Source organism: Castanea sativa, chromosome 6 (genome assembly GCF_040712315.1).
Source record: "Castanea sativa cultivar Marrone di Chiusa Pesio chromosome 6, ASM4071231v1".
Classification (NCBI taxonomy): Eukaryota; Viridiplantae; Streptophyta; class Magnoliopsida; order Fagales; family Fagaceae; genus Castanea; species Castanea sativa.
In genome coordinates, this window is record NC_134018.1 from 24,875,835 (window position 1) to 24,893,783 (window position 17,949).

Here is a 17,949-nt window from a genome sequence, read left to right on the forward strand (position 1 = left end):
ATTGGAGTTTCATTATGTCCTGTTATTTATTGCTAGCTCAATGGCTTTGATCATGATGTGTCTACAGGAGAAATTATGATTACTTTTGCAGCAAGAGTGTGTAGAAGTCTTTTGATTATCATTCTCTTTTGATTTCATGTTTTTTACCCTTGAACATGATCTTGTCCCTTGTTCAGTGTATTTTATGGACTTTGTTTCTTTGCAGATTTTTTAAGGCATGTATGTTGGCTGGTTATTATGTGTTCCAAGTATTTAGAATTCGATTTGGAAATGAAAATTGCTGCTTGCATTGTGTGTATTTTAAATTGCATTTATTTGGCTTAAATAAACTGTAGCACTGCTCAGCATGATTGTCCTGGTTCCTTTTTCTGTTGCCATCAACTTGCACTCACGAAAACTTTAGAACTTGAGATCATCTTTGTTGCACCTATTATGTCTGTTGGAGCTTTGGTCTATATTTTGAAAAATAAACAATATAAAATTGTGATTCATTATTGGGCAATCATACAGGTTAAACATTTGCATTATTTAGACATGGCTGCTCTTTAAATTCCAGAACAGTACAGATTCTGGTGATGGAATCTGATAACTCAATAGAGCATGACCTCACTGTCTGCCTACATTAACACCTCCTGTTGGATGCTGAAGGTACTACGGCCTTGTTTGGCACAATTGCATTATTTACTTCTGGCATTTTGTTTATTGTTTTTTTTCTTTTGGTGCGAATGTCCAGATTATGGGGATATCCAATTTGGAGTCTCATGGATAGTTATGCCATTATGTTGTTGGATTGATCTTACTTAAGTACCGTGTGTCCTATGAGATTGCCTTATAAAGACACATTATCCAAAAATGGTGTAAGTTTGATTAAAGTGGTGGGAACTAATATTATCTCTGTTCCCATGGATAAATTTCTTGCTTTGGTTTACAATTTATGCTCGTTTGCTTTGAATAGTTCACTTACCCTATCAGTCTGATAAAGGATTAATTTGGTGTTCCTTTTTCTATTCTGAGAGGCCTTTTAGGTTCTAATGTATTAACTGATAGTAATGTTTTTGGTGATTAGATCCTTTGATTTATTTTGTGTTCATGTGAAAGATATTTCCTTTGTTTGAATTCTTTTTATATGTTTTATGCAGCTACGTTGGAGTTCCTTCTTTCATGCTTTCTTTAATATTTCATTTTTTTAAATGCAGTATATGACTATATGTAATTAATCTAAAATTTTATGTCGTAGTTTTGCAAATGACTGGATCATGGACATTTGGTTTGAAAAATTGAGAATTCGTTGGACAGTATTTGTCTACATTTTAAAACTATTTGTTGTCAAGAAAAATTTACTCCTGAAATTTTGGATTAGGAATGACAACCTAGTTTTTGTTATTTTTTGTAGAATTCTTAAATTGAGGCTTCTTTCTTGGCTAAGCCTGATGTGATAGTAGTTATGCTCTGATTCTTGGTGTCATGTACTATATTGGTTATTTATGATTCTTGCAATCTGTTTTTATGAAAGCACTTATCTTCATGGTTGTCAAAATCGCGATCCAGATCGTAGAATCGCACAATTTTACGATCCCACCTCACCAAAAAGTTTTAAATCGTAGCAGGATCGCAAAAATGTTAGGATCGTAGGTAGGATTGTGTAGGATCGTAGGATCGTATGGGATTCTACCGATCCTACCGATCCTACCATTTGGCTTGAATTTTTTTTTTTTTTTTTTTTTTTTTAAAGTGGGATTCATTTGGGTAAACCTAAACCCACAAGCCCAACAGGTTTTAGAAGCCCAATAATAAATTGAAGTTCCAAATTTACCCCTATGTCAACATAAAATCTCAAAAAAACCTATGGTATAAGTTTAATGTTTTCAAAAACAAAACCTAAACTATTTAGAAATGCAAAGCTCCAGCACGCACCTCTGTCCCGTGCCTCCTCAACCCTTTGTCAAAAACCCAGCACCTTTCAGCCCTGTTAATGGTGAGCCATCACTGCCTTTAAGCTTTCTTAACTTAAGTTTAACGTTTAAAAAAAAAAAAAAAAAAAAAAAAAAAACTCAGTCAAAAACCCAGCACCTCTCAGGCCTCTCAATAATGTTGCCATGAGCCATTGCTGCCTTTAAGGTTTCTGGTAATTTGTTTTGGTAGTTAGTACTTAGTAGTTTATCATTTATTTGTACTTTGTTAGCTTAATTCCATATTGTTGTGTTGCGTATATGATTTTGACAAAGCTTTTAAGGTTTTTATTTTTCTATTTTGTTAACTAAATTAAGTAAAATTTGAAAAATTATGAAATAGGATCTTCATTATTTAATTAGCTAGTTTACCTTAGATTGAGAATATTCTTTTAGATTACATATTGTAAAATTGTAGTTAGCTAGTTTTTATATGCTAACTAGCCTAACTTATTTTGGATTTGGAACTTAGAATTTGGAAAACATTTTTCATATGTGTAGATAATATTTTGGTACTTAGTTGCTAATTAAACATGTACTGAACTTTTTAGATACATTATGTCAAAAGTTAAATATATTTTGCTTCATTAGAATGACATAAGAACGATGTAGTGCGTGCAAATTACATTTTATGATGCAATTTTTTTTTAATGGATGGATTTATATTTTAAGTAATTATATAACATACAAAGTCACTATCAATTGGTTTTTTGCTTAAAATCTGAAAATAGGTAGGATCTTACGATTCATGATCCGATCCTACGATCTCCGATCCTACCTACCTCTCACGATCCTACGTAGGATCCCGATTTTGACAACCTTGCTTATCTTTCATTAATCCCCAGGTCCACTGAAGGTACAATTTTCTGGTTAGTCTTTTGAAAGATGGTTTTGGTGAAGTGGGAATAGGTCTTGCATAGTTGCGCTTTGGTTTGTTTTAGTACTGATTAAGAGATTTTTCCTTGCCCATTTATGTGTTACAAAATCTTTTGTTAGTGTTCTTTTTGTTGTTTTTAACCTCATGTGGTTATGCTTTCTGAGGCACCATTTTGTGTAATATTCTATAAAGTTTGTGACTTTATTTTGCCATATTTTTCTCTTTCCTTATACAATTGGATTATCTTTTTTCTTGTAGGGGCACAACTCAGAAGTTTTTTTGGGTGCTTACTAGGCGTTTTTTCAAAAATAACTAAAGAATTCAAACTATATCATTAGTAAGCAAAGGTTTGAAACAAATTTGGTTTCTAACAAATCAAGTCCATTGGACTCGATTTTGGGCTTATAAATCAAGTACATTATACTCGATTTCTCCATCGCGGCACGGGCTGAGCTGGACAAGGAGTCCACGTAGGCACAAAAATCGAGTTCATTGAACTCAATTTTTGGTCATAAAAACCGAGTCCTTTGGACTTGATTTCCAATTTCCACATCTACCATGTGATGGTCACGTGCGCACGTGATCACTTCAAAGTAAATCGAGTCTACTGCACTCGATTTTTGGTCCCCACCAGTTTTCGGGCACGTGGACATAACTCGAGTAAAGGAGACTCGATTTATTTGCTTCTAAAAATCGAGTCTACTGAACTCGATTTCTGTGAATGGTCCCAGCTCGTCCACGTGTCATGTGGGTCCCAACTGGGACCTTTTTCCCCCCTTACCCGGCTCACACCCTCTCTTATGCTCTCACATTTCTCTTCTGCTCTCACAGCAGCATCACTCACACTTTTTTGCCTCATCACTCACACAACTTGCCTCATCACTCACACAACAATCACACTCAACTTTCATCAAGTCTCAGGTAATGTTTTTACAATATTGATAATATAGTGGTTATTTGCTAGGTTATTTTTTTAAGAAACAATTAGAACATATTAGGAAAATTTTTGTTTTTTAGTTTGAAATTTTTTTTTTTGTTTGTTAGTGTAAATATTGTGATTAATTTATTTGTTAGTATATTGTGGGTAGTTTATTTGTTAGTATATTGTGATTATTTGTTAGTTTTTTTTAATTATTATTATGATTAATTATTGGAAATACTTAGTACTAAATATTGTGATTAATGTTATTACAACATATTTGGAAATATTGTTTTTTTTTGTTAGTGTAAATATTGTGATTAAATTATTTGCAAAGTTTTTGTTAGAAAATTAATATTGTGATTAATTATTGGGAATTTTTAGTACCAAATATTGTGATTAATTATGTTATTACAACATATTGGGAATATTTGCTTATTTTTTGTTAGTGTAAATATTGTGATTAAATTATTTTCTAGGTTTTTAAAAAAAATTAATATTGTGATTAATTATCGGGAATATTTAGTATTGGGGAAATATTTAGTACCAAATATTGTGATTAATTATGTTATTACAACATATTGAGAATATTTTTTTTGTTAGTGTAAATATTGTGATTAATAATATGCTAGGTTTTTTTTAAAAATTAATATTGAGAATATTTAGTACTAAATATTGTGATCAATTGTTAGGAATATTTAGTACTTTTAGGTTTTTGTCATTGGTATGAAATGGATTATAAGTTTGATACCTAAGACACCCATTACAGTCTTTTTAGTATAAATTATTTCAAGATATAGTTGTTTAAGATTTGTAACAAAGATTTCAATGGGTAACTAGTTGCTATAATAATTTTGATCATCATATCTTATTTGAATGGGTTTTGAAAGTCATGCCTCTAGAATGATTTGGATGTGAGTATATGCAAATTAGGTTGAGGTTAGTATTGTTGGCATGTCATACCCAAAGTTTTGTGATTGATGTTGATTGAGAGTTATAAATTTGTCACTAACACAATTGCACTTGATGATCTATAGGTTGATAATGATCTATATAAATATATACTACGGTGGATCCCTTAGCAATGCCAACCCTTATGACAGATTTCCATTTCAAGGTCCGGGTATCCAGTGCTGTTATATGATGATACGCCATAAGTTAAAGACCTTGAGTGATTTGAAGATAAAGATTATGGAAGAGCTGCAATTGAACCCTGCTTTGCATGACATACATATTACTTTTCGTTCTCCACATGAAGTCCTCAATCAATGCATTAATTATAGCTATATAGCGATAACAGAAGACAAACATGTGAAGTTCATGTTTCACAAGATGCGTCAATGGGAACAAATAGCAAATTTTGAGTTATACGTCACTTTGGAGCCGCGTGCAGAAGTCGGCGCAGAGGATATTGTACAAACAACTACATCTCTACAGTTTACAGTCCTAGATGATCAATGCACCACGTTGGGAGGCTATACACCCCCTTTTCAAAAGACACCAAGAACAGTTGAGAGCGAACCTGGCAATAGATATGAAGATCAATTTTGTACACATCGAGGTGAATCCTCTACAGTTCCAGTAGTTGAAGATGAAGACAAACACTGTGTTAGGGAAGATCTTGACGATAGAGATGAGTACGAAGAGAGGATTGAGTGAGGTGACTTTGATAGGGGTGTTGATGACCATGAAATTACTCTCAATCCTAATGTTGATGATATGGATGAATGTGATGAAGATGATACAAACCCTACTGTTAGAGTTCAGCATGTTACAAATGCGACCCCTGTTTATGAACCTCCCGCCTTATCATTTTATGAAAATACTTGGGAAAATATGGTTGATCCTAAAGTTGGTGAGCAAGCATTTGCTTCTTTTTGGAATGCAGACATGAATTTTTGTACGGGGTTGATTTTTGCAAATAAAGAAGCGGTGAAACGTGCATTAACAATTTATGCCGCAAAGCATAACAGAAACTTTCTGACTAGTAGGTCGACCAAAAGTAGACTGTATGTGAAATGCATGGATAGGTCATGCAAGTGGTACGTTGGTGCAGTCATGAAGCCTAAACAAGGAACATGGATGGTCATATCTTATGGGGGTCCTCACAGTTGTATGACCCTTGGCATGGCTCTTGATGGTAGAATGATGGATTGTAATTTTCTTGCAGAAGAATTTGTCCCAACGTTGCGAGAAAATCACACAGCAACAATTCAACACCTTAGAGATTACATCAAAGGGAAGTATTATGAACATAAGCTTTCTTACTATAAGGTATGAGATGCGAAACAAAGGGCTATTGCAAAGATATTCGGCGATTGGGAAGAGTCTTACGAAAGGTTGAAAAAGTTGTTGTTGGCATACTTGGATCAAGAAGCTGGCACCCGGTACTGGTATCTCACTGAACCGAGGGAGGAAGGTGTTACTATATTGCGATATATATTTTGGGCTTTCGCTCCTTGCATTGAAGGATTCAGACATTGTAAGCCAGTAATCAGTATTGATGGGACCCATTTGTATGGTAAATATCGAGGGGTGTTGATGATTGCAATGGCCACCGATGCCAACAACAAGGTTTTGCCTCTCGCCTTTGCTGTTGTGGACAAAGAGTCAGGGCCTAGTTGGAGGTGGTTTTTAGATTGCGTCAAGTTTGCACTGGGGGATGTGATAGCAAATAAGGACATCTGCATAATTTCTGACCGACATAAGGGTATTCGAAACGCAATTGCAAACTAGCCTAGAGATGGTCATGGACGAGTACGAGTATACCACAGATATTGCTTTCGACATGTTGCTAGCAACTTCAACACGCATTTTCAGGAAGCCACTTTAAAGTCATTGGCCTTGAAAGTGGGGTATGCCCAATACTGAACGAGTATCAAGGCCCCACCAATCTGACTAGCCTTTTTGTCGGTTGCCCTGCATAACTCTCTGTACAACCATGCAAGGCAAGTGCTCCCCCAACTGTATCGAGGTGGATTGTGAAGGTCCCTCAACATCTGCAACCACATCGTATGCACCCTATCGCCAGACTTGTCAACGAAGATTGTGTCCCCTAGGAGTGCTAGAATATAACACCGTGCATACTGATGCACAACAACCTCTTCTGCACCATCGGGCAACCCTTGGTCAATTTTTTCAAGTAACTTCTTGATTTGGATCCTCTGTCCTTTAAGCACCACAGAATTAGTAACAATTCCAAGCATTTGCTCACATTCAACAGCCCACGTCAAGGCACAAGTTCCAACAATTGCCTCACCATCGATTGGAATCCCCAACAGAACCTCCACGTCTTGTAATGTGATCGTCATCTCACCATGTGGAAGGTGGAAGGTGTGGGTTTCAGGCCGCCATCGCTCAACAAAGGCCGTTATCAAGTTATGATCAAGCTCTCTAAATGGGGTCCTATATAGCCCCTCTAATCCAATTCTCTTGACAATGTCGAGGACGCGATCATCCACCATCGGGCTTCGTTTTCGAAACTCCTCATTACGACCGCGACATTTCAATACCCCCGGATCCTACACATGATAGAACCATGGTGATGAGATGCAATATGCCATAACCTTTGTATAAATGATTGTAGCTATTGATCACAAAATAGACTATAAGTTCTTTAATTGGAATTTCCATGAGTTTATGACAACCTATTTAACGAAGCGTTTGTAGTCTTCTTATTTTTTTTATACAAAAACCAAAAATACAAGAGCTATATATCAAGATTAAGGTTATGCTCAAGAAGAATTATATCGACAAAATAAGGATTATAGCCTAAAACGAAAATGATAGAGGTAGATAATTATTAAGCGACCATTTTGCAAGAGCATAAGCAATCTAACTCAATCCAACTAATGGGCATGACTATGCATTCAAAGCTAGTGATACCATTGACAAATTTAGGATTTTAGAAAAAAAAAAAAAAATCAACATAATGTAAAAGGATAAGAAAAGAATATAGAAATTCAGCAGGTCGTCGATTTTAATTTTACCTTGCCTTCCCAAACAGCGGACGATCGATGTTCAGTTAGAAACCTTAACACCGAAGGAACCCTGGGACTAGGACCGAACTCATCAACCACCTCAGCAACAACAGCCATACTACACAATTTTAGGGAGTCGAGTAATATAAGCCCATATTCAAGATAAATTGGCAAGGATCTCAATGTATAGCCTAATTTATTGCACAATTCTCCAAATACCACTATGCACACAAGCTCCATAAGAGATAGTATTTATGTCAATAAGATAGAATCAAGTGAATAGAAAAACTAGCTAAATAGAAGACATCAACTTAAAACTTCTAGGTAAGTTCGGGTGACATTGCAAGGAGAAAATTGGCATATAAAGATAATTTTCAAACATATTTCTTAGTTAACATCGTTTTCAAACTAATTAGCAAACTAACATCTCAAGTTTCTTAAACTCGATTTCACTGTAGCAACTTGAGTATCAGAAACTTGAGTTCCATGTGAACTTGACTCTTTAACACTCGATTTCTTTGAAACAAAAACAAAACCAAAAGGAGAAAATTGGCATAAGACACCCATTTTCAAACATATTCGTTAGTTAACATCATTTTCAAAGTAATTAATAAACTAACATTTCGAGTTTCTTAGACTCGATCAACTATCAAAACAATAACACGAAGCAACTATCCATTAATATATTACTAATTGCACAGGTAGTACATTTAACTTTTTAAATTTGAGTTAGAGTGGAAACATGATTTAAACTTAGCACCACTTTTTATAACACCATGATAAATGATCATTTGTCCAAAAAACTTAACATGTTTGAAGATATTTTGTAATTTGTTAATGGCTTTTTAAATGTTGAATTTTCTTTTGTTCATAGAAAGGGTAATGTATCTACACATTTGCTCGCCCAATGGGCAACTCTTGTGAACTGGTCTGGGCCAGTTCCCATCTCCAATTTGCCTTCTCATGTATCTCAGGCCTTTGTTAGAGATGGGTGATTCCAGCTCGATCTTTTTGTTTCTCCCCTGTTTTGGGTGGAGTTTTTTTTTACAATAAAGTATTTATTCAGCAAAAAAAAAAGGGTAAACCATAATTATAACAAAATGAAAGTGTTCTGGATGACAATTGTTCATTCCTTGATTGGCTGTGCTCTACCTAGTAGATACTAATTATACGACCCATGACAAAACCAACTAAATATATGCTCGTTTAATTTTAACCATCTAGTAATATGACACCTTTTCTTATATTACAACAATGTTATTAATGAACTATCCAGCAATGGTTACTGTCCATTCTGATTATAAATGACAATAGTACAAAAAAACAACAAACAACATGCATGATTACTTATTGTTTTCTGCAACATCAGAGTTTTGTAGAAAGCTTTTTTTCCTTCAGCATTAAAATTTGCTGTGGATCCAAGAACACAGTACAGCAAATTCTGGAATATGTCAGGGAAACTTGGTACTTACTCTCTCAAGGAATAAGACAGTATAAAATCATTCATGAAGAATGTGACACCTGCTAGTGGATTATTGGATCAGCTTATGAATACAACATATATAGTATGCTTAGCTCCACGTGGCTTTCTCTAAAAAAAAAGGAAAAAAAGCTCCATTTGGCTAGTTAGATATTTGATTAAGTGGCTAAGCTTTGCTCAGCAAGATGTTGACCTTAAGATGTACCAGAAAAAAACATAGCATGACTATTGGTTTTGGTTTAGGTTTAATAATGTTCATCCTAACCAAAAAGGTTTTTCCACTTGTTTTGTTATATTTTCATTAATGTTTGACTATTAGACAGCCTTTTTAGTTTCGAACCCATGACAAATAATATTTAAATTTTATGTAAATTAATCTAAAATTCCTTGCTTACTTGAAAACAGGAAAACAATGACTAACAAAACCCACAACAACTAACAGCTCTAAATGTTGATTCCTATTCTCTTGTTATCAACATTTTAAGGCTGGGAAATTCCTAAGAGCCATATATATTAGAGACTTGAGGCTAAACACTTTTTTTAAGGTCCTAGAGAATGGAAGGAACATATATGAAGAACACAGAGAGCAAGATTGTGGTGGCAGTGGATGAGAGCAAGGAGAGCATGCATGCCTTATCATGGTGTCTCAGCAACCTTGTTTCTCATAATAGCAGGAACACCCTTGTGCTTCTCTATGTGAAACCACCACCTCCTGTATACACCTCCTTTGATGCTGCAGGTTTGCAATTGTTTCTCACTTTGAAGAAGTTTTTATAGTCTTGATTACTACAGAATATAAAGTCACTATATGATTTTAGTTTAATCTCGATTTGAACTGAAATGAAACAACAAAATTAGTCTGCAAGAAGTGATTTCTATGGCCAATTTTTAGTGCATCCATATTGATAGAGAAAGATTACTTGATTTTACAAGGTATGTGTTTTCCAGTGATGTTATTTCAGCCTTGGAAAAATATGGCAGTGACCTAGTGAATTCAGTGATGAAAAGAGCAGAATCTGTCATCAGGAGCTATGGCACCAATGTAAACCTCTCTTCTTTGATACACCAGCCTTTTTAGTTCAAAAAGTACAGGGACATAAACAATTTCATAACTACTTAAATAAATTCTTGTCATTGGTTTATAATTACAGTTGTTTAGTGATGGGTAGTATGAAAATGATATTGTTTCAATCACATCTTACCACCTTAACAAGTAATGAAAAATATTGTGAAAAGAAGAGTGTTCCTAGTATTGATCAGTTATTGATGGACTCTGTGTAGATAAACGTGGAGAAAAAAACTGGAAGTGGAGAAGCCAAGGATGTGATATGTAGTATCGTGAACAAACTTGGGGCTGACACCCTAGTAATGAGAAGCCATGGATATGGTTTTTTTAAGAGGTACCAAAATAGACATTAAGTTTGTGGTATTGTTTGAAACTTTTGAGTGATGATAATCATTTTCAATTAACTCAGATTATTTTGGGTTTCTTTGTCTATTAGGATCAAAGAAATGACTTCTCTTTTTATATTAGCAGGGCTCTTCTTGGGAGTGTGAGTGACTACTGTGCCAAGCATGTGAAGTGTCCTGTGGTGATCGTGAAGCATACAGATGATAAATGAGTTTCTAGATGTCCTTTTCTTAGCTTATGACTATGAATGAGTATTCACCACCCAGACTTGGCTTGATGATTGTAATCAGTGGCTTAAGGCTTAGTAAATATTGTCCAAATCTTGCAAGAAAAAAAAAAGACAAAAGAAATATAACAAACTGATATATATATATATCATCAATTTCACGTTTGCTTTAAAAGAATTTGCTAAACAGCCTCCTGGGCATGAGAATAAGTACATTAATTTCAAGTTTCAAATTGATATATATATATATATATATATATATATATATATATATATATATATATATAACAAAATCATTTCAAATTCAAAAAGCTCAATTCGAATGAAATGCAAAAATTAAAAATTCTGCCTAGTCTGAAAATTAAGACAAGCTTGTACAAGCATTAAACCCAAACCCTAAAAAACTATAACAACAAAAACCTAACACACTCCAACTCGAATTCAACAACTCTAAACACTAAATTCCTATAACCTAACAACAACAAAACCCTAATTCAGTTAAACATGAACCTAACTCTTCAAACAAAAAGAAAATAAGGCAAAAAAAAAAAAAAAAAACCTCTCAAACTCCTTCAAATTCGAAAAACTCACTTGCACGAAGGAGAGCCAGATGTCCTCATAGGAGAGGCGGAGTGAGTCGGAGTGTGAATGGATCACCGTGGAGCAGTGGACATCGGCATATGTGGTGCGGGTTTGATGGTGGTGCCGATGGGTTCGTTGTGGGTTTATTGTGGGATGGGTTCACTGTGGTGGTGGTGGAGATGGTTTGGGTCGGATTTGGGTTGGTTGGGTTCACTGCGGTGGTGGTGGAGATGGTTTGAGTCGGATTTGGGTTGGGTGGAGATGGTTTGGGTCGGATTTGGGTTGGGTTCACTGCGGTGGTGGTGGGGATGGTTTGGGTCTTTGGGTCGGATTTGGGTGTGTGGAGAGATGGTGGGAGAGTGTTTGAGAGACGGTGTGGGTGTTTTTGAGAGACGGTGTAGTGTCGCTGACAGAGACGGTGGAGACAGAGAGATTTGACAGTGAGACTGAGAGAGAAGGTGGAGATGGTTGAGAGAGGATTGACAGTGAGACTGAGAGAGACGGTGGAGACTGAGAGAGATTTGAGAGTGAGACTGAGGGAGACGGTGAGAGTGTTTGGAAATTGAGGGATTATTTGGAAAAGTTATGTGGGACAGGTGGACGTTCAAAGAAATCGAGTCCAATGGACTCGATTTCCTAATTCGAGTCCAATGGACTCGATTTCTAGGTCGATGTGGACTCCCTGTCCACCTCAGCTGCTGCCAGATGAACAAATCGAGTACATTATACTTGATTCATAAGCCCAAAATCGAGTTGTCTGGACTCGATTTGTTAGAAACTAAATTTGTTTCAAACATTTGTTTACTAATGATATAGTTTGGATTTTATAGTTATTTAAAAAAAAATTCCTGCTTACTATATTAGCCACCTTACTCTGTACCTCGCATAAATTTTCTTTTGGTGCTTGGCAGCTTAAGGCTTGTAGCTGTTGTCAGCTTAAGTGATGGAGTTTAGTTTGGTGATAAGCAATCTTTTCTTTTCCCCCTTGTTTTCTTTATTCTCTCCTTCAATCATATGAATTATAAGGATATTTTTCCTATTGTTTTCTAATATTGGGTGATGTATGCCTTTTTTAGGATTTGGTTTTCTTGAGGATTATAAATTTCAGTCTCACTCAACTAGGGTTTGAAAGTTCCATTGAAATTCTTGTCCATTTGTCCTGCTTTCTTGTTTTTATATAGTCATTCTATTTTGGCAAGCTTATATCTAATTCGTATGTGGTAATGCCTTTTGTTAGTGTGGGTAGTTCCTGTAGTGATTGGCATGAGTTGGGCTTTGAACTTGCATCATAGTGTCATTGGCAGCCAATATAAGAAAAGATCTGCATGCCTTAAAAATAACTTTTTTCTAAATACTAGAGAATTTTAGGTCTATGCTTCCTTATATCTACTTTATAGGATGGTTGGGTTTCAAAGTTGCGTAGTTTTCTTTTGTATTGTTGGATCATGCTCTGGGATGGGAGGCTTTTTATGATTTTGTCACCCCTAAATTAGTCTGTTTAATATTTGTAGGTATGGTATGTCTTCTTTGGATGGAGTTTGTTGAGGACTAAGGCAATAATCTCTCTTTGTCAATTGATTTCTCTTCTATTTTGGTTTGATTTTTTGGCTCACTCACAAACTAGGTAATATTTATCTCTCTCTCTAAATTTTCATTTCCATTTATGTTTTGATTGACCTCTTACCAAAATGTCTGCTTCTTTTTTTCTGTAGTGGCTTTAGTGGTTGGAAAGGGCGAATTCCCCATGATTCTATCTGCCATGATTAGGTATTCACCCAAATTCTTCTTCAATTTTATACTCTGTCGGGTTGCTGATGGAGTTCATAAATTAAAATATAAAAAAGGGGAAGCATTATTTGATATCATCTCAGTGTTTGTTCTAAATGATTGGATCTGAGATTGTGCTTGTGCTTTAATCAAGAAATTTTGAAGGGAAATCATTATTTGATAGGATTTCAATTTGTTTGTTCTTGCTATGAGTTTTAAGCAAGAAATTTTATTCTTTTTTGGATAATTGTTGGACCACAATATCTGTGATCTATGGGTCTTTGACAAATTCCATGAACCCAGGGAGAGCAACACACTGGTAGGAATAACATGGAAAGAACAAGAAAGTTTTATTTTTTATTTTAGAATAATTTCTGGACTACATTATCACTGATCTATGGGACTTAGACCAGTTTCATGAACCCAAGAGGAGTAACACCCTATAAGGAGTAACGTAGAACATGGCATGCAAAGTAGCAACCATTTTTACAGGAGAGTGAATTTATAAATTATTGTTTCCTTGCCAGCCTAGAAGCTTCGTAGTTTGCTCAGACCATGTTGATTCCTTCAGGGAATGTGCAAAAATACATTGAAAAACTTAGGTTTGTTTCTTCCAAAGAAAATTTTTAAAGCCATTTCTTCAACATTTATCTGGTTTTTCATTAGAATGAAGATAAGTTTGTTATTTCTGTAGGACTTTATGGCTCTGCTTGGATATGTAGAGCTGAATAAATTCCAAATGTTTCATCTGCGTAGCTTGGAGTATTGGCACATAGTTGTTGAAACTTTGAATTGGTAATTCTTGGTGATAATATATATATATATATATATATATATATATATATATATATATATATATATATATTTATGCGCTTGCTGAATAGAAAAATTAAAAGATAATAATATATACATGTTTGTTGAGATTCCTTGTGCTCTGAAGCTGAAGCTCTCTTATCTTTCCAAAGACCACCAATCACACAGTCAACAGGTAAGTTTTTGTAATCTTTTGTTGGTCATTTTCCCTTTGATTCATTCCTTTAATTAAGTTGTGTTCTCTTGAGCAACTTATTCTGATTTTTTTGTCCTGCTTATTCATAGAAAAAAAATTGTTATGGGGTCCAATCTTTGAGGCCCAAGTTTCATTATGTCCTGCTATTCATTGCTAGTTCAAAGGACTTTTGACATGATTTGTCTACAGGAGGAAAAATTATGATTTACTTTTGCAGCGGGAGTGTGTAGAAGTTGTTTGATTATCATTCTCTTTTGATTTCACGTTTTTTATCCTTGAACATGATCTTGTCCCTTGTTCAATTTATTTTAAGGACTTCATTTCTTTGCCCATTTTTTAAGGAATATATGTTGGATTGATGTGCTTGTAATTAACTTGTGTCCATGGATCTTAATCATAACGATAATCTTGAATTGTTGCTGATTATTTTGTAGCCATCAAAAGTGAGCAGATACTGTTGAACCTAGTCCATTGTTAATCTCTGCTTCAATCATAAGAATTATAGGGATAATTTTTTCTTGTTTAATTTCTTTCTAATACTTGGGCATGTCATTACTTTTCTTTGATGTTGGTTTTATAGAGGTTTTGAAACTTCCATTGCATTTCAGTGTGGTAATGCATCTTAATGGTGTCGGGCAGGTTGATTAATAGAGATTGTGTCCTACATATGGCTGTCCTGGGAAAGTAATTCTGATTTTTCTTTTCCTGTAGTGATGGGCATGAGCAGTGCTTTCTGGAATTAACTCATCTCTTTGGATTTGATTTTATAGTCATTGAAAGTGAGAAGATATTGTCAACATCCTGCCTAGTCCATTGTTAGTCCGAAGGATTTGCTATTTTGGACTCAAATTCACTAAACAACAATTTCTTTATAGGCTGCCAATATTTATTTTGTAAATTTGTGAGGGTGATGTTTTGCTATGTTGGTTTCTACTAAAATATTGTAATTTTCTTATTAGTTGTTTTGCTTTCTTAGTGCATGACAAAATTCTATTCCTCATATGTCTATAGGATTATTTTTTTTTATTTTTTTTTTTGGTCCTTAGTCTTTTGCAATCATAAGAACTTTGCAATTTTTGGCTTGTCTTAATTTTCTAATTCATGGACCTATAACTGCTTTTATCAGGCTTTGATTTTTTGGATTGCTATTAATTCTGTCTCACCTAGTGAGGGTTTAAATTTCCCTTGCAATTCTTGTTGCTTCGAATGGAAAAATTCTTCTATTTGATATGCAACTTTTGCAATTGTAGGTGCTTGTGAAAATATCTAACTGGGAATTTTTTTTGGTGCTTGTTGTTGTTGTTGGCTTCATAAGTGATGGAGTTTAGTTTGGCGACAAGCAATCTTTTCTTTCCCCCCTTGTTTTCTTCATTCTCTCCTTCAATCATATGAATTATAAGGTTATTTACCCTATTGTTTTCTAATATTGGGCAATATATGGTTTTTTTGGGATTTGGTTTCCTTGAGGATTATAAATTTCAGTCTCACTCAACGAGGGTTTGGAATTTCCATTGAAATTCTTGTCCATTTGACTTTAGTCATTCTATTTTGGCAAGCTTATATCTAATTCGTATGTGGCAATGCCTTCTTTTAGTGTTGGTAGTTCTTGTGGTGATTTTTGCATCAGTTGTGGTTTGAATTTGCATCATAGTCAATGGTGATTTATTGTCATTGGTTGCCAATATTAGATAAGATCTGCATGCCTTAAAAATAACTGTTTTCTAAATACAAGAGAAGTTTAGGTCTGTGCTTCCTTATACCTACTCCATAGGTTAATAGATTGGGTTTCAATGTAATGTAGTTTTGTTTTGTATTGTTGGATCATGCTCTGGGATGGGAGGGTTTTCATGATTTTGTCACCCCTAAATTAATCTATTTAATATGTGTAGGTATGGTATGTTTACTTTGGATGGAGTTTGACGAGGACCTAAGGCAATAATATTTCTTTATCAATTGATTTCACTATTCTCTTCATAATAGCCTAATGTTAATGTTTCTGCTTGTGTGTTTCTTTAGTTCATCGGCCTGCAGCTTCATTTTGTTTATTGAAGTCTTGCTATTTGTTGTCTATTTCATCATCGATGTCATTTTTGTCAGCCTGCAACTTGAGGTTTATTGTATCTTACTATTTGTTGGTATTCAGAATGACTGAATCTCGATGTTTCTGCAGGTGGAGAAATTGTGATTTACAATCTTGATGTTTCTACGGCAGGGGAAATGGTGATTTAGTTTACAATAGAGTGCGTAGAAGTCTTGAATTTTTATATGAGGTCCTAGGGCGATATTCACTTTCTATCAATATATTTCGTCATTTTCGTCCTAACATGTGAAGATTAATATTTCTGCTTGAATGTTCTTTAGTTTGTGCTAAACACTGGAGTTTCTTGGTATTTATTGCTAGTTCAAAGCCATTGACCATGATGTGTCTAGCAGGAGGAAAAATTATGATTTACTTTAGCAGCATGCGTGTGTATAAGTCTTTTGATTATCATTCTCTTTGATTTCCTTTTTTTTACCCTTGAACATGAGCTCGCCCCTTGTTCAATTTATTTTATGTACTTTGTTTCTTTGCAGATTTTTTAAGGCTTGTATGTTGGATTGATGTCCGCTTTTCTAGATCAATTTGATCCGCTTTATTTGGAGCACAAGTATGTATACTTTCTCTTACCTTACTGTTGTTTGGCAGGTTATTATTTGTTCGGAGTATTTGAAATTCAATTTGTAAATGAAATTTGCTGCATTGTGTGTATTTTAGATTGCATTTGTTCTGTTTTAATAAATTCTAGCACTGCACATCATGATTGTCCTTGTTCCTTTTTCTATTGCCGTCAACTTGCACTCATGACAACTTTAGAACTTAGGATCATCTTTGTTGCACCTATTATGTCTGTTGGAGCTTTGGTCTATATTGTGAAAAATAGATAATAAATTTTGATTCATTATTGGGCAATCATGTAGGTTAAACATTTGCATTCTTCAACAAGCATTCAAGGATCCATTGCATATTCCAGTTGGGCATATTACAAGAGCAAGATCCAAGAAGATCAAAGAAGCATTTAATGGGCTGATTCAAGAAATTTGGGCTGATTCTAACGCAGGACATTCCAAGCTTGGCCCAAAGGAAGATGAAGGCGTAATAAATTTAATTCAAGCTATTGAGGGCTGGTCTGGCTTAATTGGGAGTGATTTATGGCGTGAATTAATGGTTGATTGACTTTTCAGTTCTATATCAATTAATAGAGATTTTTCCTATTCTAGAACTGCTATTTCAGACCAAATCTACCTGAATTTAGGGCTTTTATTATTTAGAACATTTTTTAGCTTTTTTCCTTGTTTTTAGGTGCATTTAATGCTTTTTAGGTCAAATTTGATTCCTGATATGGTAAGGTATCAATTAGGAGTTATTTTAGAATATATTTTCTTGTTTGTCAAGTTTTATGGAGCCCTTAAATAGGCCCTGTGATGAGAATCAACAAGCATTTAAGGATCCATTGCATGTTCTAGTTGGGCCTATCACAAGAGCAAGATCCAAGAAGATCAAAGAAGCATTTAATGGGCTGATTCAAGAGATTTGGGCTGATTCTAATGCAGGACATTCCAAGCTTGGTCCAAAGGAAGATGAAAGCGTAATAAATTTAATTCAAGCTATTTAGGGCTGATCTGACTTAATTTGGAGTGATTTATAGCGTGGATTAATGTCTGATTGACTTTCCAGCTCTATCTCAGTTAATGAAGATTTTTTCTATTTT

At 34.7% G+C, this 17,949-nt stretch overlaps 1 protein-coding gene and 1 long non-coding RNA gene across 7 annotated transcripts; both read left to right on the plus strand.

Moving 5' to 3' along the window:
* The first annotated feature begins 9,681 nt into the window (after positions 1 to 9,681).
* On the plus strand, positions 9,682 to 10,842 carry LOC142641600 (universal stress protein PHOS32-like). Its single transcript, XM_075816054.1, has 4 exons — positions 9,682 to 9,954; positions 10,139 to 10,247; positions 10,487 to 10,605; positions 10,743 to 10,842. The coding sequence occupies exons 1-4, from the start codon at positions 9,761 to 9,763 to the stop codon at positions 10,825 to 10,827; spliced, it is 507 nt and encodes a 168-aa protein (XP_075672169.1). The 5' UTR covers positions 9,682 to 9,760; the 3' UTR covers positions 10,828 to 10,842.
* Positions 10,843 to 12,351: 1,509 nt separating this feature from the next.
* LOC142637984 (uncharacterized) lies at positions 12,352 to 17,691 on the plus strand. Of its 6 annotated transcripts, none has more exons than XR_012844947.1 (8): positions 12,352 to 13,048; positions 13,137 to 13,191; positions 13,719 to 13,793; positions 13,886 to 13,986; positions 14,132 to 14,179; positions 14,912 to 16,335; positions 16,371 to 16,848; positions 17,159 to 17,691. It is a non-coding gene; the product is annotated as an uncharacterized LOC142637984 (long non-coding RNA). The 6 variants fall into 6 exon arrangements; XR_012844945.1 differs by having other exon boundaries at positions 12,352 to 12,838; positions 12,936 to 13,048; positions 14,912 to 16,848; XR_012844944.1 differs by having other exon boundaries at positions 12,353 to 13,048; positions 14,912 to 16,848.
* Positions 17,692 to 17,949: the final 258 nt, after the last annotated feature.